Genomic DNA, 24,547 nt, shown 5'->3' with positions numbered 1-24,547 from the left:
ACAACCCTAATTCCAACTAAGATCACTTTGTGACATTTCAGGAAGGATGTAAATTTTGGGGGGACACAACCCATAACAGAGAGTAAATTGGTTAAATGTCTATCTCCCTTTCTCTAAGATAGTGTTATGGTGCCATTATATTATAATGCTACTGATAATGACATGAATAACATTTCTCAAATATTCATGGTTAGATTATTATGTAGTTTTTTATATTTTTCATTTATACCAGTACTGTCTCTCTCTCTCTCTCTCTGTCTCTTTCTCTCTCTATATATATATATGTATATATACACACACACATATATGTGTGTGTGTGTGTGTGTGTGTGTGTGTGTGTATATATATATATATTTTTTTTTTTTTCTTATTTTTTGAGACAGAGTCTCGTTCTGTTGCCTAGGCTGGAGAGCAATGGCAAGATCTTGGCTCCCGGCAACCCTCACCTCCCAGGTTCAAGTGATTCTCCTGCCTCAGCTTCCCAAGTAGCTGGGATGACAAGCGCCTGCCACCATGCCCAGCTAATTTTTGTATTTTTAGTAGAGAGTTTCACCTTGCTGGCCAGGCTGGTCTCGAACTCCCGACCTCAGGCAGTCCGCCCGCCTTGGCCTTCTAAAGTGCTGAGATTACAGGCATGAGCCACTGTACCCAGCCCAATTTTTTTTAAAAGATCAGAATTTGAGGTAACTGAATTTTCGAGTACTGTAAAAAGTTTTTTGTTTTTTTTTTTTTGAGTCGGAGTTTCGCTCTTGTTACCCAGGCTGGAGTGCAATGGGGCGATCTCGGCTCACCGCAACCTCCACCTCCTGGGTTCAGGCAATTCTCCTGCCTCAGCCTCCTGAGTAGCTGGGATTACAGGCACACGCCACCATGCCCAGCTAAATTTTTGTGTTTTTAGTAGAGACGGGGTTTCACCATTTTGACCAGGATGGTCTCGATCTCTTGACCTCGTGATCCACCCGCCTCGGCCTCCCAAAGTGCTGGGATTACAGGCGTGAGCCACCGCGCCCGGCCAAAAAGTTTAATATAATTCATTTATTCGGGGGCCAGGCGCAGTGGCTCACGCCTGTAATCCAAGCACTTTGGAGGCCAAGGCAGGCAGATCACCTGAGGTTGGGAGTTCAAGACTGGCCTGACCAACATGGTGAAACCCCATCTTAAATAAATAAATAAATAAATAAATAAATAAATAAAAGATGAAGAGAACTGATCCTAGCTTATACAGCATGTATAGTTTGGGTAGCTAGAAATGTTACAAAAAAAAAAAAAAAACTAAACCCGGGGGGGGGGGGCCCCAAACTAAAATCCCAGCCCTTTGGGGGGCTGAGAAAGGAGGATCATTTGAGCCCAGGAGTATGAGGCTAAGGCTGGGGATTTGCTTGAACCCGGGAGTCAGAGGTTGCCATGAGTTGAGATCGTGCCATTGCACTCCAGCCTGGGTAACAAGAGTGAAACTCTATCTCAAAAAAAAAAAAAAAAATTCAGAAAGGTTAAGTAATGTATGCAAAAACATCCAGCAAAGGGCAAAACCCAGGTGTTTTGACTCTAGATACCATGCTGTTTCTACTCCAAAACTCATAACGGAACAAAGGGTATTTAAACTAGAATTCCAGATTTTGAATTTTCCCTTTCAATTTGAAAACAAATTATGTTCTAAGTATGCATTTGTGAGATGATAAATGCATGGAAGGAAACATTTATCTGGCAGACATTTCTTTAGTTCCTAGGTCTATATAGAGGAATAGACACAGTTAAAGTGAAGGAAATAACAAAAATTGTATTGCAGAGAGAGAAGTGATAATACATACCAGAGGCATAAGGTATGTAGGTGGCACAAAAGAGAAATGATCATTTTTGACGGAGGTGGTCAGAAGAGCATTTAAAAAGACAAGATACTTGAGATGGGGCCTGAAAGATGAGTAGGAATTTGTCCAGTAGATAAAGTGGCGGGATAATATTTTAGAAGAACTTCTGTGCCATGCAAAGAAATTTGGGTTTTATCTAGCTAACAATGAGAAGGTTTTAAGTAAGATGTTAAATTTTAAAATATTGAGTTCACCTTGGCAGAAGTGTGGAGAGTTGGTTAGGAATTAGTCAGGAAGTAGTGACACCAAATTGGAAACTGTTGTCCTCTAGACAGTTATATGATGATGCTGAGTATGAGGATGGCCTAGAGAGAGATTTAGGAGAAAGGCTTAAGGAATGGTAAGATATTGAGAGTAAAGGAGAGAGGGGCACGTTTAGGATGACTCCCACATTTCTGGCTTGGTTGACTGGAGTGGCTGATGATGCCTTTAAATGTGCAGAAAACACAGAAGAATTACAAGGAAAATGAGTTCAGCTTTAGGTATGCTGAATTTGAGGTATGTACAAGTGGCAGTATTCTGGATAGTTGAATATAATGTTTAACTTTGGATCTCAAGAGAGAGCTCTGGGCTCAATATATAGTGTTGACATCTTCACCATGGGACTAGGGATGATAAGGAGAATTTTCCGCATAAACAACTGCAAGGAAGCTCCTTAATTTACAGAGCTTTCCTGGAAGCCTGCACAACACTTCTGCTTTTATCTCATGACCAGAACTTAGGCATGTGACCAGAATTAATTTAGGCCTCCCACATCCCAGGGAAGCTGGAAATGCAGACGAAGCTGAGCATATTGCTGTCCAAAATAAAATTGGGATTCCTTAAGGAAGAAAGAATTGATACTGGATCGGAAACCATCAGTCTGCCAGATAGATGATATAGTCAAATATATACTTAAATAATTTAGAAATATTGTGAGTCCAGTATGCATTCCAGATGTAAAATTAAATTAATAAAAAAATTAAAAATAGAAAAGCATCTTTTTTTCACTTTCACTTTTTTAAATTTTTTATTTATTTTTAATAGAGATGGGGTCTCACTCTGTTGCCCAGGCTGGTCTCAAACTCCCAGACTCAAGAAATTCTCCTGCCTCAGCCTCCCAAAGTGCTGGGATTACAGGTGTGAGCCATCACATCCAGCCCACTTTCACATTTTATGATAAAAGTTTATTTAAAGTTTTCGCATGCATTTCGATATCAGTATCTTTGCTATTACTTTAACTAGTTTGGGAATCATCTTATGTTTTTTCAAAGCACAATCAGCTTTCCTAAAGTTGAGATATGGAAAATCTCTTCTAATGCCTTACTGGAAATTCTGTAAAAAGCCAGAAATGCCATTTGTATATTAGGACATTTTTTAAAAATTTACTTACTAGACATATAATTGTAATCTCAATAATGTAACTTGCATTGCTCTATTTAAGGGTCCTTTATAAAGACTTATTTCCTTTGATTCTAGGTCAATTCACTGCAGGCCAGTTAACCTTCAGCTCCATTTATAATAACATCTAACCTGTAACTGTTAGGTTAATAACCCCCAGGAATAATTACTACATCTGAATTAAATTTTCTTTTTTTTTTTTTTTTGAGACGGAGTTTCATTCTTGCTACCCAGGCTGGAGTGCAATGGCGCGATCTCGGCTCACCACAACCTCCGCCTCCTGGGTTCAAGCAATTCTCCTGCCTCAACCTCCTGAGTAGCTGGGATTACAGGCATGCGCCACCATGCCCAGCTAATGTTTTTTGTATTTTTAGTAGAGACGGGGTTTCACCATGTTGACCAGGATGGTCTCGATCTCTTGACCTCGTGATCCACCCGTCTTGGCCTCCCAAAGTGCTGGGATTATAGGCTTGAGCCACCACGCCCGGCCTTAAATTTTCTTCAAAATATTCTTTCAGAAGGCCTAAAATGCATTCAAAAGCAGTATTAATTGAGGTTAATTCCAGTTTATGTATCTTTTTTCTAAATGTACCATTGTATAAATTAAAATACTTGCATGAATATTCTTTAATTTGAAAGACCAGAAAGTCATAAGGCAACTTGCTTTTTGTCTAGAAATAACTTGGGGAAAATTTATCTTTTTATAATTGAGCATATATGATGTCTTTTTGAAAAATGTGTTTACCTTTAATTCTTCACCACTAGAATGTAATTTTTCACCACTAGAACAGGGACTGTGTCTTGCATAATAGAGACATTTGTAAATAATCCTCAGTTCACATCTCTTCTCCTTTCTCTTTCTTGTTAAATAGCATTTATTAAATGGTTTTTTAATGAAGATAAATCCCAGGAGTCATCTTCAATTCTCTATTTGTTTCTTCCTCCTAAATAACGTTAAATCCTTCTACTTCTCTGCCTCCCCACTTGCTATCTCCTTGACTAATGGGAATGTCAGCTCTTCAATGATTACAACAGTATCCTTCCTTTTAACCAGTCTTTTTCCAGCCCTTCAATTCATTTTCCACACTGCAGCCAGAGTAAACTTTAAAAAAGCAGCTAGACGTGGTGGCTCACACCTGTAATCCCAGCACTTTGGGAGACCAAGGCAGGCAAATCACTTGAGGTCGGAAGTTTGAGACCAGCCTTACCAAAATGGAGAAACCCCGTCTCAACTAAAAATACAAAATTAACCAGGTGGTGTGGGCACGTGCCTGTAATCCCAGCTACTCAGGAGGCCGAGGCAGAAGAATCGCTTGAATCCTGAACCCAGGCAGAGGTTGCGGTGAGCCAAGATCGTGCCATTGCACTCCAGCCTGGGCAACAAGCAAAACTCCATCTCAAAAAAAAAAAACAAGTTTAAGTGTGGCTGGTGCAGTGGTTCATGCCTGTAATCCCAGCTCTTTGGGAAGCCAGGGCAAGAAAATCACTTGAAGCCAGGAATTGAGAGCAGCTTGGGCAACAAAGTGAGACTCTGTATTATAAAATTATAAAAGCAAAAAGAAAACTTCAGTGTCTTCCTACTGCCCTTAGATCAAAATACTGATCAAGATCTAGATCGATTTTAGATCAAGATTAAAATTATTCGCTTGCTGGGCATGGTGGCTCATGCCTGTAATCCTAGCACTTTGGGAGGCCAAGGCAGGTGGATCACGAGGTCAGGAGTTTGAAACCAGCCTGACCAACAGGGTGAAACCCCATTTCTACTAAAAATACAAAAATTAGCCAGGCATGGTGGCACATGCCTGTAATCTTAGCTACTCTGGTGGCTGAGGCAGGAGAATCGCTTGAACCTGGGAGGCAGAGTTTGCAGTGAGCTGAGATCATGCCACTGTACTCCAGCCTGGGCAACAGATCGAGACTCTGTCTCAAAAACAAAAACAATTATTCCCTTGACTACAAGGTCGATTTAACTCCCCAGCCTTATCAGACCATTGCTGCTTTTCTGGGTCACACCAGACCTCTTCCCCTTCCTTGAATGGAATGTACCATCCTTTCTCACCTTCAGCTTTCAAAGTTGCCTATCTTCTCTCAGTCTATTATTTTTCTTTTATTTATTGCTCTTCATGGACATTGTGTTTTCTGACTATCTAGCACCTTGTGAACACCCCTGCAATTTGGAGGTAACTTCTATTTACCTTTGGGAAGTCCAAGTGAAACCTCTAAAATGCAAGGAGCTTTTTTGCATCCAAAATGTAAGTGTGGGACCTAGATTTACAAACATACTCATCAGTGCAAGACTAGAATTTTTAAGTGAGCAGTTTAAGGAAGGAAGCACACACAGAATTCATTTCACTGGCAAAGGTAGTGGCAGAGACCACATTCAGGCCAGGCAGACCTGGCACAGCAATGGCCTTGGTTAGAAAGGAGTGATGGTGATGTCTATGGCCATACCACCCTGAATGTTGGAAGCTAAGCAGCATTGGGGCTGGTTAGTACTTGATGTTTATGGCCATACCACCCTGAAAGTGCCTGATACTGAAAGCTAAGTATGGTTGGGCCTGATTAGTACTTGGATGGGAGAAAGGGTGGTGGTGGCTTCCTCTAGTGCTTGATGGGGCTGCAAGGGTGACAGTTTGCTTATAAAGGCAGTTCTGCATTTGATTTTGGATCATTCCTGGGTCCAGTCTTCAGCCTGATGCCCTCTGCTTCTGGAATATTTTGTGGACTCCCTGAGATGCTTCTAATAAATTTTCTTCTACCTTTTCAGCTTAAGTCAGCTGCTAGTACCTAAAACTAAAGCTTTTTTTTTGAGTTGGAATCTCGCTGTTGACCAGGCTGGAGTGCAGTGGCACAGTCTCGGCTCACTGCAACCTCCATCTCCTGGGTTCAAGTGATTCACCTCTCAGCCTCCTAAGTAGCTGGGATCACAGGCATGCATGACTACACCCAGCTAATTTTTTGTATTTTTAGTAGAGATGGGGTTTTACCATGTTGGCCACGCTGGTTTTGAACTCCTGACCTCAGGTGATCCACCTGCCTCAGGCTCCCAAAGTGCTGCGATTACAGCCCAGCTGCTCTTTTTTATGTATTTTTTTCTTTTTTTATGTCAGACTGACAATGTGCCAACGTCATAACAAGGTTTATGGGTGTCATATCTCACACATGCCTATGAACACCCAGTCATCATGCTCATAAACTACAAAAGGATCTGGAATAAAACTCTTACCTGCTTTGCTGTCTTTTGCCATGCATTAAATTTTTCCTTTTTAGGAAGTTAGATTCTTCACTTTTTCACATGCCTCTTAGAAAGAATTAAATTGATGGTTACTTTTGGATTTAGATCTAGTATGTGAGTTGTTATTAAGGCAGTTCAGTAACACTGAAGAAAAAGTTTTCAAACATTATATAACCTCCTAATGTTTACTGTATATCATTATTTTCTAAATTAAGTTCCAAAGGCAGCTGTACTTAGACACGCAACGTTCATACTGTTCCAACTTGAATGTAATAAAACTTCATTTATTTATAAACTATTTATTACTTAGACATTTCAGCAATTAAAATTGTCCTTCCTATTTGAATTAAATGAGATTAGTTATTTTATGTTAATTTTTACTGTCATTTATAATAAAATATCTAACTTGTTCCCCTCAAATTTGTATTTTAGGCTTTTTTCAAAGACCCAAATGTTATTCCCAATTTGAAGTTACTTTCAGATTCTTCTGGACAGTGGATTACATTAGGTAAATAAATTTTTCATCTTTTCAGGTAACTATTTTACTATTATAACAAAATTTTGCCTCAGGAATTTTCATTATTAAAATATAAATTGTGAATGACTCATTTGTTTTATACGTCAAGATCAAGTATGACCAGCTGTGCCAGGCCTTCCCTGCATCTCATTCCTGGGAGTCTACTGCTACTATCCTGGCTTAACACATAAAAGCAATTTTTCTCTCTTTTTATTCATATAAAAGTATTTATTGTGTATTTTCCATGTACTCTCCTAGATGTAGGGAACATTAAGGTAAATAAGAAAACCTGTACTAAAGGAACTTAATATGTTAAAGAGTGTGTGTGTGTGTGTGTCTGTGTGTGTCTGCGTGTGTGTATACTAATGTGTCAAAGGTGCTACCATAGGAGTGTAGCCAAGGGCTGGGTGTGGTGGCTCACACCTGTAATCCCAGCATTTTAGGAGGCTGAAGTGGGCAGATCACTTCAGTACAGGAGTTAAAGACCAGCCTGACCAACATGGAGAAACCCTGTCTCTACTGAAAATTTAAAAATTAGCCAGGCATGGTGGTAAGCATCTATAATCCCAGCTACTTGGTAGCTGAGGAAGGAGAATCAATTGAACCTGGGAGGTGGAGGGTTGCCATGAGCTGAGATTGTGCCACTGCCCTCCAGCCTGGGCGACAAAGCAAGACTGTCTCAAAAAATAAAAAAAAAATTAAAAAGTGTGAGCAAGAGAAGAGTGGTCAGTTCTGCCCCAAGAGAAAAGATCAGGTAAGATCTCAGTTGGGATGGATACATGGATTTCTCACGGAATCAGCCAACCACAAGACTTTTTTTTTTTTTTTGAGACAGGGTATCACTCTGTCACCCAGGCTGGAGTGCAATGGTGCTTTCTGGGTTCAAGCAATTTTCATGCCTTAGCCTCCCCAGTAGCTGGGATTATAGGCATGGGCCACCACACCTGGCTAATTTTTGTTTTTTTGTTTGTTTGTTTGTTTTGAGGCAGAGTCTCACTATCTCCCAGGCTGGAGTACAGTGTCGTGATCTTAGCTCACTGCAACTCTCGTCTCCCGGGTTCAAGAGATTCTCCTGCCTCAGCCTCCAAGGTAGCCACCACACCCAGTTAATTTTTGTATTTTTAGTAGAGATGGTGTTTTGCCATGTTGGCCAGGCTGGTCTCAAACTCCTGACCTCAGGTAAATCCACCAACCTCAGCCTCCCAAAGTGCTGGTATTACAGGCATGAACCACCACACTCAGCCTAATTTTTTTTTTTTTAGTAGTGATAGGGTTTCATTATGTTGGCCAGCCAACCTCCCCAAGGTGCTGGGATTACAGGTGTGGCATGAGCCACCCACTCCTGGCCCCACAGAACATTTTTTTTTTAAGTTGAAGACTCGCTGTGTTGCCCAGGCTAGAGTGCAATGGCATAATCTCGGCTCACTGCAACCTCCACCTCCTAAGTTCAAGTGACTTTCCTGTCTCAGCCTCCTAAGTAACTGGAATACAAGTATCCACCACCATGCCTGGCTAAATTTTTGTATTTTTCGTAGAGATGGGGTTTTACTGTGTTAGGCAGGCTGGTCTTGAATTCCTGACCTCAGGTGATCCACCCACCTCAGGGCTCCCAAAGTGCTGGGATTACAGGTGTGAGCCACCGCACCTGGCCCCCACAGGACATTTTTAATAATAAAATATTAAATCATGGAGGAGAGAATCTTAAATTCTCAAAAGCTGAACTTTGTATAGGTTATATACATCTTTGTTTGTTTGTTTGTTTGTTTTGTGTGTGTGTGGGTTTTTTTTCTGTTTCTTTTTTTTTAATTTTATTTTTTGAAATGGAGTCTCACTTGGTCGCCCAGACTAGAATGCAATGGTATGATCTTGGCTCACTGCAACCTCCACCTTCCAGGTTCAAGGGATTCTTCTGCATCAGCCTCCTAAGTAGCTGGGATTACAGGTGCCTGCCACCACACCCAGTATATTTTTGTATTTTTAGTAGAGACAAGATTTCACCATGTTGGTCAGGCTAGTCTCGAACTCCTGACCTCAAGTGATCTACCCGCCTCAGCCTCCCAAAGTGCTGGGATTACAGGTGTGAGCCACCATGCCCAGCTAGATTATATTTTCATAATGTATTATGAAAATACATTAAAAGAGCCAGAAATTTTAAGAAAATTACCCAAACACTTAAACACTTAATAACACTCACTTAAATCCCTTCCATAATTCTCAGGTCAAGGAAGAAAGCAGAGTTAATAAAAGACTATTTTGGGAAAAAAAATAGGAAAGCTATATTTTAAATTTTAGGTTGAGGTATCTTGGCAACAGAATGAATAAAAGCTCCATTTAGAAGGAGAGTCTGATTGTTGGTATGGATTTATACTCAAGAAAATGCAAATTGATTTTAAATTCGGTGTTTTTTTGTTTGGGAACGTATTTTGGTAAGTTGCTACGTTATATTCTCATGGAAGTCTAGTACCCTTACACAAAAGTAACAAAGTATTAGTCAAGAACAAGATTACAAGCAGTTCATGATATTAGACTTAGTAGGTCACATTTTATTGCTTTTGGCTAAAGACTACTGCAAAATTTATAGAGCAAAAAGCTGGTACAGCATGATCTTCAGACTGCTTACAAAGTTAAACTGAGTATCTGAGAAAATATTTTACCCAACTCAAAATTTTCAGAAGGAAATAATCAGAGCCACATATCACAGTGTTTATAAAACATGTTTACAGTAACTTGAGTCAATATATTTGAAAGATAAAGTTCACTGAAATAAGTGCTCAACCCTCTCCCCATATTAGTACATACACAAAATAGCACTAACTTTTCACTAATTTTTGAAAAAAACATTGCAAAACTAGGTTCTAAAATACCACACGTGCCTCACTTGATGCCTTATAAATACTCTGAAAAATAGGGCAGAAGAATAATACTCCATTTCAGAAGTGCAAGTTCTAGTGGCTTGTTAGTACTCTTCCATTAGCTCATTTTTATCTCCTCTTACTTTTTCTTTTTCTGCTATATTTCTTTTTCTGCTACACCCCCCACCCCTCTTATTTTCCTCTGGGGCCCTTTTAAAGCAAAATAAGCAGCTTTTTAAAATAGGTGAAGAGACATTCTTTTGGCAAGTGAACCAGTTCTAAAGAAAGTGATGATAGAATTTCCTTCACTGTGCTGCACTCCCTAGAGATTTCCAGTTGTCAGTGCTGTTTTATCCTCTCAGCCAGCCACCATAGCTCCTATGTTTAGACACACTTTGTCTTTTTCTAATAACATGTAATGGATGCTTCCTATGTGCTGAGCTAAGGGCATCATACACATTACTTCCTTTCATTCATAAAACAACTCAGGAGAGGTATTATTATATGTCACTGTTTTACAGATGAATAGTCAGAGGCATAAGTTAAGTAATTTGTGCAGTTTTACACAGCTGAGTGAGCAGATTTGAGATGCAAATCCAGGCTCCAGAATTCAAGACCTTGACCACTTTACTCTCCTGCCTCTGTCACTTCCACATTGATTGGGTTGCCAGAAAAGTACTAACTTAAGACACCAAATAATAAGGAGGCATCTGGTGTATTATAATGCTAGTATTAGGGGAAAAATGTATTCTTTCTGTATGTGATGATAATGATGCATTACATATCTTATAAATGCTGGGGACATAATTTAATGACATTCCTGCATAAAAAGATAGCATTTGCTATGGAGTGAGTTGTGCCCCCACCCCCAAATTCCTATGTTTAATCCCTAACCCTTCAATGTGATGGTTTTTGGAAATGGGGCCTTCGTAAGATAATTAAGTTTAGATGAGGCCACAAAGGTGGAGCCCTCATGATGGGTTTGGTGCCCTTATAATAAGAGGTAAAAACACTAGAGCTTGCTGTCTGCCATCTGAGTACACAGAAAGAAGGCAGCTTTCTGCAAGCCAAGAAGAGTGCCTTCACCAGCCACTGAATCATCTGGACCTTGATCTTGGACTTTCTAGCCTCCAGAACTTTGAGAAATTAATGTCTATTGTTTAAGCAACCCAGACTATGGCATTTTATTGTAGCAGCCCAAGCTGACTAAGACAGATCTTGGTACAGAGAAGTGAGGTGCTGCTATAACAAATACCTAAGAATGTGGAAGTGGCTTTGGAACCGAATAATGAGTAGATGCCTGAGGTGCATGTGTATGGACATTATGGGCAATTCTGGTGACACCTCCCATGGAAATAAGGAATATGTTATTGGAAACTGGGGTGATCTTTGTTATAAAGTGGCAAAGAACTTGGATAATTGTTTTCTGTTGTTTTATGGAAGGTAGAACTTGTTTTTTTTTAAAAGACAGGGTTTCATCATGTTGGTCAGGCTGGTCTTGAACTCCCGACCTCAGGTGATCCGCCTACCTTGGCCTTCAAAGTGCTTGGATTACACGCGTGAGTCACCATGCCCGGCAGAAGGTAGAACTTGTAAGTGATGAAATTGGAGATTTAGCTGAGGAGATTTCTAAGCAAAGTGTTAAAGTAATGTCTTGCTTATAGTAAAGTGTGAAAAAAGAGAGATGAATTACAGAGGGAATTTTTAATAAAAAATGAACCAACATTTGAAGATTTGGAGAGTTTTCAACCTGTCCTTATTATAAAAAATGAGAAAGTTTATTCTGAAGAGAACACTGTTCAAAACACGAACAGCCATTTGATAAAGAGATCATGGGTATGACTCATGGACTTAATCAGCCATTTCAACAGAAGTCAGGAATAGAGATGGAATTACATCAGCAGGAAAGACTCTGCCAGTTTGAATTACAGGGGCCAGAAGAAATCAGATGAGATGAAGGAAGGCTATTGGACTTCTTAGATCCTACAAGACTGGACCATAGCACTATTGGGCTGTGAACATGTGCTTTTCTTCAAGAAAAGGTTAGAAAGACCCCGAAGCAATTCAGAGATCTTCAGGGCCATCAGGGCCAAGCCTCCATTTCAGCAGGCCAGATGGCCTCCAACCAAAGCCTTGGAGGCAGGGGCACCCTGCAGAGCATGGGAGCTAAGTTGGCTCTGTGGAACCTTGGAGGTTAGGCCACCCAGAGCCTTCAGGGCTCTACCGCCACCAGTGTAGAAGACTGCCACCCCATTGGGTCCAGAAGCAGAGTATCAAACCAAAGAAGATTATCCTTGAGCATTTAAGATCTAAAGAAATTTGCTTTTCTAAGTTAAGGGCTTGCTTGACACCTGTCACCCCTTTCTTATTTCCTGTTTCTCCCTTTTGGAATGAAAATGACTAGCTTATGTCTGTCCCACCTGTATATTTTGGAAACACATACCTTGTCCTTCTTCACAGGTTTACAGCTGGAGAGGAATTTTGCCTTAGGATGAATCATACCTCGTCTACCTATAGCCAATTTTTATATTTAGAAGAGAATTTGGACTTTAGAGTTGATACTGGAATGAGTGAAAGTTTTGGGAGCAGGACAAGGTGGCTCACGCTTATAATCCCAAGACTTTGAGAGGCCAAGGTAGGAAGATCACTTGAGCCGGGCCTTTGAGACCAGTCTAAGCAAGGCAACAAGATCCTGTCTCTACAAAAAATAATCTGGCCATGGTGGTGCACACCTGTAGTCCCAGCTGTTTGGGAGACTGAGGCGGAAGATTCACTTGAGCCTAGGAAGTTGAGGCCACAGTGAGCCGTGATCACATCACCACACTCCAGCCTGGGCGACAGAGTGAGACCTTGTCTAAGAAAAAAAAAGTTTGTGGGGCTGTTGGAATGGAATGAATGTATTTTGCATGTGAGAGGAACATGAATTTGGGGTTCTAGTGGTGACAGACTCAGTGACTGAACTATGTCCTCCTTAGTTCATATTTCGAAATTCCATGACCATCCTTCCCTCTACCTCATTGAAACCCAAAGGCCCCATTTCCAACTACTATCACATTGAGGGCTAGAGCTTCAACATAGAGTTCGGTCCATAGAAAATGCTATTTTCATGTCTCAGTATGTGAATTTTGAAGGGATAGAATTCAGTTCATAACAAATGCTGTTTTCATGTCTCAGATTAAGTGGTTTGAATTTAATCACAATTTGGCACCATCCGAACTCTCCTTACACTCCCCAAATCAGAGCTAGGGTAGACTAATTAAAATGGCATGCCCAGTGTCCATCCCTCATCTTGTATCCACTGACCAATCTTCAGAAACTATCAGGCTCTACACTGCTTTTGTTTTTTTGGTCTTTCAACATGCCTAGAACTCCTCTTATCGATTTCTGTGGTCTCCTTTTTTCTTTATCTAATCCCTCAGAGGATTTTACCTCTAAACAACGGAAGCTTCTCAACTTAGCAGCATAGCTTTTGCAATTACTGAGGCATACACAGTTCTTGGCCTCAGGCATCCTTCATGCCTCCACATGAGCGTAGCTCAGGACATAGAACAACAGGTCCTAGCATGACTCTCAAGTGGACAGCTGAAACAGGTAGTGTAAACATTCACCAGTATTACTCTTCTTTTTTTTTTTTTTTTTTTTTCGAAACGAGGTTTCGTTCTTGTTACCTGGCTTGGATTGCAATGGCGCTATCTCAGCTCACCGCAACCTCCGTTTCCTGGGTTCAAGCAATTCTCCTGTCTCAGCCTCCCGAGTAGCTGGGACTACAGGCGTGCGCCACCATGCTCAGTTAATTTTTGTATTTTTAGTAGAGACAGGGTTTCACCATGTTGACCAGGATGGTCTCGATCTCTTGACCTCGTGATCCACCCGCCTCGGCCTCCCAAAGTGCTGGGATTACAAGCGTGAGCCACCACGCCCGGCCCCAGTATTACTCTTCTTAAGCACAAGCTACTTCTCAGGTCAGAGATCCAGCAAATCTATCCAGAGTAGGGATACACCAAGGGCCACAACACCTAGGTTTACAATCTTAGAACTTTTGAACAAAAGAACACCACCCCCCTTCTATCTAAGTGAGAGTGTGTGTGTATGTGTGTACATAGAGACTGATTCAGTGATTGATGGAGGTAATAATAAAAATATCCATTTTAATCTTTATGACTTTCTGTAATTTAATAGGACCTCTAGTAGCAGAAAATCCATTCCTGAATGATAAATTCAAGAAATAAGTGTGGGATAGGGGATGGAGGATGGGGGAAAAAGTAGGTCTATAGGAGAAAAATAGACAAAATGCCATTATTTCTATTTTCTGTAATTCTGAATTTGTGATAATTTGATTAAGTCCTTATTTAAAATTTACCTTCACTTGGAAAACTGTTTTTCTGTAGTAAACACTGTGAATGAGATCACAAAGGAGAAATTTTTTGTTTGTTTGTTTGAAATGGAGTCTCATTTGGTCATCCAGGCTGGAGTGCAGTGGCGCCATCTCAGCTCACTGCAAACTCTGCCTCCCAGGTCCAAGTGATTCTTCTGCCTTAGCCTCCTGAGTAGCTGGAATTACAGGAGTCCGCCACCACATGCAACTAGTTTTTGTATTTTTATATTTTTAGTAGAGATGGGGTTTCACCATGTTAGCCAGGCTGGTCCCAAACTCCTTACTTGGCTGGTCTCGAACTCCTGACCTCAAGTGATTCATCTGCCTTGGCCTTCCATAGTGCTGGGATTAAAGGGGTGACCCACCACACGCAGCCAAGAAATTTTTAAATGAAGAGAAAATGTGTTCAAGATATACTTAAGAATTTTACAAGTGCCCATCAATTAAAATTTTTGTGGCTGGGCATGGTGGCTCATGCCTGTAATCCCAGCATTTTGGGAGGCCAAGGTGGGCAGATCAGCTGAGGTCAGGAGTTCGAGACGAGCCTGACCAACATGGAGAAACCTCATCTCTATGAAAAAATACAAAATTAGCCAGGCGTGGTGGCACATGCCTGTAATCCCAGCTACTCAGGAGGCTGAGGCAGGAAAATCACTTGAACCTGGGAGGCGCAGGTTGTGGTGAACCGAGATCACACCGTTGCACTCCAGCCTGGGCAACAAGAGTGAAACTCTGTCTCAAAAAAAAAAATTGTGAGTTATACAGCTTTAAGCATAATATCAATCCAAAATCATACAAAGCAAATCCTATGCTTTTATAGGCAATTCTGATAATATGTGTTAAGAATTCTCTACTACATTTTTTTAAAATGTATTTCATTTTTAAGTATTCATCTAGCTGTCCAGTCCTGAAATGGTGAGATTTTGTTATAAACTCTTTTTTTTTGAGACAGAGTTTCTGTTGCCCAGACTGGAGTGCAGTGGCACAATCTTGGCTCACTGCAACCTCCGCCCCTCCCCCAGGCTCAAGCAGTTCTCCTGCCTCAGCCTCCATAGTAGCTGGGATTCAGGCACGTGCTTCCACACCTGGCTAATTTTTGTATTTTTAGTAGAGATGGGGTTTTACTATGTTGGCCAGGCTAGTCTTGAACTCCTGACGTCAAGTGATCTGCCCTCCTTGGCCTCCAGAAGTGCTTGCATTACAGGCGTGAGCCACCACGCCTGGCATAAACTCTTAATGATTAACAGAAATGAAGAAGCTGCAAAATAAGAATTTAATAAAATTCATAAACTAATATATATTTTAAATATATCAAAAAATGTCATATTTGTTAACTTCTTAGAATTTCTGCATAGTAATTTATTTTGGAAATAGTTGAGAATACCAAATTAATTTTTCTATCTCCATTCTTATAAAATATCTTTTTTCAGGAACTGAAGTGAAAAAAATTGAAGCTATAAATGTTCCTTGCACACAGCTTTCAATGTCATTTTTTCATCGGTTATATGATGAAGATATTGTACGAGACAATGGACATATTGTTAAATGTTTAGATTCTTTTTGTGATCCATTTCTCATTTCTGATGAGTTACGAAGAGTAAGTACAGAATTTTAAAAATTCACAGTGGAATTTTATTTCAGGAAATGCAAAAATGTCAAAAACCTTTTTCCTGCTTAAAGCATAAAATACCTTCTCATAAAATACCTTTTATTTATAAATAATGATCAGTAATAATCCTAACACTGGTAGATTTCTACTTAGATGCACTTTAGCCATCAACTTAATTATTTGTGTATTTCAGTAATTCTCAAATAGGTGCTACTAACATCTGATAGGTATAGATACTGCTAAACATCATATAACTCGCAAAACAGTCACCAGAAAGTCATCTGGCTCAAAAGGTCTGTAGTGCTGAAATAGGGAAATCCTGGCCTATTTAATAAGGCTATTTTTGTTCGATGTGGGCTTTTAAATTTATCAAATGAATATTAAAAACATCCCCGGGCTGGGCACGGCAGCTCATGCTTGTAATTTCAGCAGTTTGGGAGGCTGAGGTAGACAGATGGTTTGAAACCAGGAGTTCAAGACCAGCCTCGGCAACATGGCAAAACCGTGTCCACAAAAACTATGAAAATTAGCCGGGGCTGGTGGCTCACACCTGTAGTCCCAGCGGCTCAGAAGGCTGAAGTGAGAGGATTGCTTGAGTTTGGGAGATCAAGGCTGCAGTGAGCTGTGATCATGCCACTGCATTCCAACCTGGGTGGCGGTGCAGGACTTTTTCTCAAAAATAAAATTAGGTAAATACAAACATCCCAGGAGTAAAAGAATCTTTTTATCTCATTGCCAATAACAACAAAGCCATTGGATTAACTAAATTCAATTTTGTTTTAGTGAAAGGTACACTGAACTTGGAATTAAAATATATAGATTATTTACCTGATTCCTGATTTATTGTTTAGAAGATAATAATCTTAGGCAATTTCTCAATCTTTTGAACCTCAAGATCTTATCTATACAACATGAAGATGAAAATGCCCATTCTACTTTTCTACCTTCTTCCTAAAATCACTAAGAAAATGAATTGAGGAAGCATTTAAATGTACTTTTTAGAAAGTAATAAATGCTGTTAAAATGAAATGGCAGCTTGGACAACAAAATAAGACACCCATCTCTACAAAAACATGAAGAAATAAGCCAGGTGCAGTGGAGTGCACCTGTAGTTCCAGCTACTCAGGAAGCTGAGGTGGGAAGATTGCTTGAGCCCAGGAGTTTGAGCCTGCTATGTGCTATGATTGTGCCACTGCACCCCAGTCTGGGCAACAGAGTGAGACCTTGTCTCTAAAAAAAATAAAAATAAAAAAATAACTGTATTATTGATATTATCAATTATAATTATTGATAGCATTAAAGTAGTTAAAAATGAGGGGGCTTTCATATCAAATAGTCATATGCTCAAATCCTGGCTTTGTCACTTAATAACTGATCCTTAACTTCTGTAAGTCTCAGCTTCTTCATCTGTAAAACGGGCATAGTTTAAGATTTATGTGAGATAATGTACTTACTGTGCTTAGCACAGTGGCTGGTACTTAGTAAGCTTTCCATAATATTAACTACTGCTAATTACTACTGTCACTATTATCCTCAATTAAGAGACAACAGACATGTACAAGTCTGATATATTACAAATCCAGATAGGAATGAACTAGAAAAGCTATTGATCCATCATTCCGACCACAGGAATCTTGTCTGTAGGAGAAAGGGAGGCATCCAGCTAGTCTACACTAGGGCAATACCTAAAAGTACTCATTAACTTAAAGAAGAAAATCAAATTAACTTACTGAGAATACCCAAACACACACAATTGAATGAGACTACATATAGTTTGCTCTTTAGGTAAATGAAGTATATCTAACATGAGATAATATAAATACTATACATGGCCTGGCACCGTGCTCATGCCTGTAATCCCAGCACTTTGGGAGGCTAAGACAGGCAGATCATCTGAGGTCAGGAGTTCGAGACCAGCCTGGCCAATATGACAAAACCCTGTCTCTACAAAATACGAAAATTAGCCAGGTGTGGTGGCAGACACCTGTAATCCCTGCTACTTGGGAGGCTGAGGTATGAGAATTCCTTCAACCCGGGAGGCAGAGGTTGCAGTGAGCTGAGATCATACCACTGTACTCCAGCCTGATCAAAAGAGCAAGATTTTGTCTCAAAAGAAAAAATTAAACAAAACAAAACAAAATGTACTATGTAGTAGGGATCTGATATTAATTTCTACTTCTCCTTACCAAGGATTGGAAATTATTATGCAGGAAATGTTTGGCCTGGGCTTGCCTCCTTTTGGATACTACTGTCAGCTCTTTTCTCTCACGCTGTTCTTCTCTGCCATAAGGGTCTAAAGACGCTTACCTCTAATTTCAGATAATTCCCTGTCACTTCTACAGAAAGAGTATCATCAGTGGACATTTTTTTTTTTTTTTTTTTTGAGATGGAGTTTTACTCTTGTGTCCCAGGCTGGAGTGCAATGGTACAATCTTGGCTCAACGCAACCTCCGCCTCCCAGGTTTAAGAAATCCTCCTGCCTCAGCCTCCCAAGTAGCTGGAATTACAGGCACATACCACCACACCTGGCTAATTTTGTATTTTTAGTAGAGAAGAGGTTTCTGCATGTTGGTCAGGCTGGTCTTGAACTCTCGACATCAGGTGATCCACCCGCCTTGGCCTCCCAGAGTGCTGGCATTATAGGCGTTAGCCACCATGCCCAGCCAGTGGACATTTTTTTTTTTTTAAAGAAGGATTAGTTTTCCAACAAAATACTCTGCAAAACTGCTTGCTGCCTGTCTTATTTGTTGCCATGAATAGCACCTCTATTCTTGAAATGCTGGAGCTCAGTGTTTTTCTACTAGTTGCCTGTATTGCTTGCACTTGAGTTCATTGTTACTCTGTGGTAACAGAGAGGAAAGGCTTTTAAACTTGGTTGCTTTCTGGCTGATTTAAAAAAAAAAAAAAAAAAAAAGAACTAACATTCAGCCTGAGCCTGAACTAAAAAGCGTCCCCCATTGTGCAGCACTACAAAGTCTATTGGCTCACTGTAATGTAAGAACTAATAACAACTTCTTTCCTGACTGTGGCTCAGAAGTTTGACCAGCTGTCTAAAAGCTACATAGCTGAAGAGATCTGTATGTGAATGCAGAGGGAGAAAAGCCATAGAATGTTATGTTTTCACATTCATTCCTAATTTTTTTTTTTAATTAGTGTATTTTTAAAAATTACACAGCCTAGCCGGGCATGGTGGCTCATGCCTGTAATCCTAGCATTTTGGGAGGCAGAGGCAGGTGGATCACTTAAGACCAAGAGTATGAAATTAGCCTGGCCAACATGGTAAAAACTCATCTCTATTAAAAATACAAAAAGTAGCCGGGCATGGTGGCAGGCTTCTGTAATCCCGGCTACTGGGGAAGCTGAGGCAGGAGAATCACTTGAACCCATGAGGCAGAGGTTGCAGTGGGCCAAGATTGGGCCATTGCACTCCAGCCTGGGCAATAAGAGCAAGACTCCATCTCAAAAAAAAAAAAAAAAATTAGCCAGGCATGCTGCAATGCACCTGTAATCCCAGCTACTAGGGAGGCTGAGGCAGGAGAATTGCTTGAACCCAGGAGGTGGAGGTTGCAGTGAGCTGAGATCAAACCACTGCACTCCAGCCTGGGTGACAGAATGAGACTCCATTTAAAAACAAAAAATTAGTTGGTCATGATGGTGTGTACCTATAGTCCTAGCTACTCGGGAGGTTGAGGTGGGAGGATTGCTTGAACCCAGGAAGTTGAGGCTGCAGTTAGCCAAGGTGGCACCATTGCACTCCAGCCTGGGTGACAGAGACCCTGTCTTCCCCACTCCCCAAAGATTGCACAGCCTAATCAGTTCAATATTTGAGAGTATTCATGTAAGAAATGTGTTAACTATTCACTCCTAAGTACTTTATTCACCTTTCTCTTAAGCCAGATCTTTAGGTAGTTGCAAATATGGGCCTCAATAACACATCATTTTCTTTTTTTCTTTTCTTTCTTTTTTTTTTTTTTTTTTTTTTGAGATGGAGGTCTCACATTGTTGCTCAGGCTGTAGTGCAGTGGCGCAATCTTGGCTCACTGCAGTCACTGCCTCCTGGATTCAAGCAGTTCTGTCTCAACCTCCCAAGTAGCTGGGACTACAGGTGTGTGCCATTGTGTCCAGCTAATTTTTCTGTATTTTTGGTAGAGACAGGGTTTCACCATGTTGGTCAGGATGTTCTCGATCTCCTGACCTCGTGGTCTGCCTGCCTTGGCCTCCCAAAGTGCTGGAATTACAGGCATGAGCCACCGTGCCAAGCCGACACATCATTTTCTTACAGAGGGAGGGAGGAAAGGAGGGAGGAAGGAAGGAAATGGAGATGTACAAGTGTTACATGTGGCACATCCAGAGAGCAATTAAGTATGGACTGCTTTCCCTTACTTATCTTTTCCTAGACATACATAACCTTGGTTTTCGTCAAGGTATTATAAATAAACTGTGTATGGACAACATCAGCAAATTGCATTTTTTAAATACTTCTTATATGCAATGACCTGTGGTTAGTTTTCTGTAGAGATTGTAAATGAGCTTAATCAATTTCCATAATTAAGTACACTTACTATTAGACAGTGATTGTTATATAATTCATTGTATTTCCCTCCTTCCTTTGTGTGGTAGTGTTGTTACCTACAATTTTGATAGCCTTTCTCCATCTAGAGTTCCTTTCTGTTTGTTTATTTATTTTAGTATCTATTTCGTTTATTTGTGCACTGGTATCTATTATTTTCTTATACTATAGGTTTGTTCTTGCTTTTTTAGTTTCTTGAGGTGCATCATTAGATTTTTTGAAGTCTTAATGCTCTTTTGATGTAGGCATTTATTGCTGTAAAATTCTCTTTTAGCACTGCTTTTGCTGTATTCCATAGGTATGGGTATATTATGTTTCCATTTTTATTTGTTCAAGAAAGTTTGAATTTTTCTTCTTAATTTGTTTATTGACTCACTGGTCATTCAGGAGTGTGTTGTTGGTTCTCACGTATTTGTATAGTTTCCAAAATTCCTTTTGTTATTGATTTCTAGTTTTATTCCATTGTGATATGAGAAGATACTTGGTATGTTTTCAGTTTTTTAAGTGTGTTGAGACTTGTTTTGTGACTTAACATATGGTCTGTCCTGAAGAATGTGCCATGTGCTGATGACAATTGGTATTTTGAAGCTGTTGGATAAAATGTTCTGTAGATGCCTAATAGGTCTATTTGGTTTAAAGTGCGGTTTAAATCCAGTGCCCATTTATTAATTTTTCTGTCTAGATGATCTGTCTAATGTGAAGAGTAGGGTGTTGAATTTCCCAATTATTATTGTATTAAAGTCTATCTCTTCTGTTAGCTCTAATAATATTTGCTTTATATATCTATGTCTGCTGCTGTTGGATGTATGCGTATTTAGAATAGTACATCCTCTTGATTAATTGACCCCATTAGCATTCTTTGCCTGTTTTTACTGTTTTGTTTACAGGATAAGTGAGTTTGCTATGGGCAACATACAGTTAGTTGGATCATGTTTTTTTTTTAAATCCACTCAGCCAGTTTATAAATTTTAAGTGAAAAATTCAGTCTGTTTATAATCAAGGTTATTATTGATATGTGAGGACATATTCTTGTCATTTTGTTAATTTTTTTGGTTATTTTTTATATCTTTTGTTCCTTTTTCTGTTTTCGTTTATCTTTGGGGTTTGGTGATTTTTTGTAGTGGTAATATTTGAATCCTTTCTCTGTGTTTTCAAATTTTGCTTTCAGGTATAGATCTCCCTTAAGCATTTCTTACAGGGCAGGCCTAGTGATGATGAATTCGCTTGTCTAGGAAAGACTTTCTCTTTCATTTATGAAGGATAATTTTGCTGCATATAGTATTTTTGGCTGCCAGTTTTTTTCTTTGTTTTTTCTCTCAGCATTTTGAATCATCCCATCCTCTCCTGGCCTGTAAGGTTTCTGCTGAGAAATCCATTATGAGTCTATTTAGGGTTTCCTTATATGTGACTAGACACTTTTATCTTGCTGTTTTTAGAATTCTTTTTCTTTAACTCTTGATGGTCTGATGATAATGTACCTTCAGGACCTTTTTGGGTTGTACTTATTTGGGGATTTTTTTTTTTTTTTTTTTTTTTGAGACAGAGTTTCACTCTTGTTACCCAGGCTGGAGTGCAATGGCGCAATCTCGGCTCACCGCAACCTCCGCCTCCTGGGTTCAGGCAATTCTCCTGCCTCAGCCTCCTGAGTAGCTGGGATTACAGGCACGCGCCACCATGCCCAGCTGATTTTTTGTATTTTTAGTAGAGACGGGGTTTCACCATGTTGACCAGGATGGTCTCGATCTCTTGACCTCGTGATCCACCCGCCTCGGCCTCCCAAAGTACTGGGATTACAGGCGTGAGCCACCGCGCCCGGCTTATTTGGGGATCTTTAAGGTTCCTGTATCTGGTCATCAAAATCTCTTGTTAGAATTGAAAAGTTTTCAGCTATTATATTGTTAAATAGATTTATTTACGCCTTTGGGCTTCTCTTCTCTTCGCCTTCTGGAATCCTCATAATTCAAAACTGTGTTTGCTTTATGGTATCCTATATGTAATGTAGGCTTTGTTCATTCTTTCTCTCTTTTTTGTTGTCTGACTGGGTTACTTCAAAAGACCTGTCTTCAAGTTTTGAAAACTCTTTCTTTGGCTTTATGTAGTATATTGTTGAAATTCTCAATTGAATGTTTTATTTCATTCACTGAATTATTCAGTTCCAGGATTTCTGTTTGGTCCTTTTTAATGATATCTATCTTTTTGGTGAATCTCTCATTCGTATCCTGAATTGTTTTTCTGATTTCTTTGTATTCTTTATCTGTGCTTTCTTGTCTCTCACTGAGATTCTTTAATATCGTTAATTTTTTGAGTGAATTTTTTTAGAAATAAAGACAGGGTTTCACCATGTTGCCCAGGCTGGTCTCAAGCTATTGGGCTCAAGCAGTTGACTTACCTCAGCCTCCCAAAATGTTGGGATTACAGGTGTGAGCCATCATGCCTGACCATATCATTATTTTGAATTTTTTTCTTACAGCTCATAAATTTCTTTCTGATTAAATCTGTTGCTGGAGAATTATTGTGTTTCTTTGGAGGTGTCATCTTTTCTTGCTCTTTCATGTTTCTTGTGTCATTATATTAATATATGTGCATCTAGTTTAACAGCCACTTCTTTGAATTTATTGAATTGACTTTTTTAGGAGAAGACTTTTTCCTGAAGATGTGTTTATGGTGTTGATTGGGTAGAGAACTTTGGTTTTGATTCTGGGTGCATGCAATAGTGTAGTCCCCTTATGATTTATTCAGGTGTACACAGCATCGCTGGTGTCTGTGATTTCCTTGGTGGCTTAGATTGCAATTGTTAGTGGAGGCTGGGGTGAGGTTATGCTGGGGAAGGCAGGCCATTTCTTGGGCCCCAGGAGTGGCAGCAGCTAGCCAAAGCACACCTGTCCTTGGGCCCCTGAGCAGTATAGGCAGGAAGTGGTGTTAGCAGGTCCAAGCAGGCTGATTCTTGGGCTTCTAGGCAGCTTGCTTAGGTGCCAGCAGTGTTAGTGGTGGGCTGGGTGGGTGGATGTGTGTTTGCATCCCCAGGCAGTGTGTGTTAAATGGATGATGGCTATAGCAGTGGTGACAACCTTTGGGTTCCCAAGCAGTATACACTTATATTAGTGGTGGTGGTAACATGCTGGGCAGACCAAGGAGCAAGTATGGGTGAGTGCCAGCTGCTATGGTGGTGGCCAGTTGAGTGGGCCTGTGCTCAGGTCTCTGAGAGGAGTACACAGATGCCAGCAGTGGTAGATGGGACAGGGCAAATCCCAGAGCCCTGAGTGTGGTCAAGCACTGGATGGGGGACAGTGCCAGGCCCGAGGGGCTGTCCTAGGCCTGAGGGGCTGTCCTCAAGTCCCCCAGTGGTGCATACAGGTGCTGCCTGTTGTGAGTTGGACTGGGTGATCTGCAAGTCCCCCTGGCAGAGTGCTCAGATGGCAGCAGCAGTGGCAATGGGTGGAGAGAGCTCATCCTGAGGGCATGTGAAGGGAGCTGTGGTCCTGCTGCAAGGGGTGGGGTGAGGTTGCTGTTAGTGGCTGCAGCCACTGGCAGGTGGCTCTTGGGTTCTGGGAGCACACATTCAGCCCCCAGCAGCAATGGCCATGGCAGTAGTGGCAGCAACAGTAGGGAGAGCCAGTCTTCAGGGCACGTGCAAGAGTGTAGTGGCCCTGCTGCCAAGGGAATGAGTGGTACAAGGTCGTTGCCAGTGGCATATGCTTCAGCCCCTCAGCTGTGGGTGGGAGACTCCATCTTCAGGGAACATGCACGTGCATGGTAGACCTGCTGCTGGTGGCGGCAAGGTTGCTATCAGTGACAGTGGCCCCAGGTAAGTGGGTTTCAGGCTCTGGGGAACACACACTTTGGCTCCCTTTGTCTCAAGGGCAGCGTCTTCAGTGTATTGCAGTACACATTCCCCCGGGTGCAAGACACCATGCAGAGTCCAGGTGGACATACGGGTATGTCAGTGGGGCTCTAGGGATGTGGAGATGCAGGGACTGTTGGGCCCCAAGGAAGGATGCAGTCTGGGAGGGGCTGGACTCTCAAAATGGTGCCATCCTATGCTGCTTAGTACTTCAGGGTGGGGGAGGGGTGGTGGGAGCCAGCATGGGCTCCCCTGGGGAGCAATGCCATTGTGTGGTCTCCAGGCAGCACTCTATTACTAGTC

At 40.8% G+C, this 24,547-nt stretch overlaps 1 protein-coding gene and 1 non-coding gene across 3 annotated transcripts in view; one reads left to right on the top strand and one right to left on the bottom strand.

Moving 5' to 3' along the window:
• CFAP300 (cilia and flagella associated protein 300) overlaps positions 1-24,547 on the top strand; it is a 34,683-nt gene that overhangs the window by 2,670 nt on the left and 7,466 nt on the right. For both annotated transcript variants that reach the window (XM_032295693.1, XM_032295694.1), the window contains exons 3-4: positions 6,913-6,988; positions 15,655-15,821. In XM_032295693.1, coding sequence (XP_032151584.1) covers positions 6,913-6,988; positions 15,655-15,821 — 243 coding nt within the window. The remainder of the gene's footprint in view (positions 1-6,912; positions 6,989-15,654; positions 15,822-24,547) is intronic.
• Positions 6,350-6,453, bottom strand: LOC116563366. Its single transcript, XR_004274366.1, has one exon. It is a non-coding gene; the product is annotated as a small nucleolar RNA U13 (small nucleolar RNA).

Source organism: Sapajus apella, unplaced genomic scaffold, assembly GCF_009761245.1.
Source record: "Sapajus apella isolate SASKATOON/1434 unplaced genomic scaffold, GSC_monkey_1.0 scaffold34, whole genome shotgun sequence".
Taxonomy (NCBI): Eukaryota; Metazoa; Chordata; class Mammalia; order Primates; family Cebidae; genus Sapajus; species Sapajus apella.
Note: the sequence above shows the minus strand (reverse complement) of the source record. Positions and strands in the feature narration are given on the sequence as shown.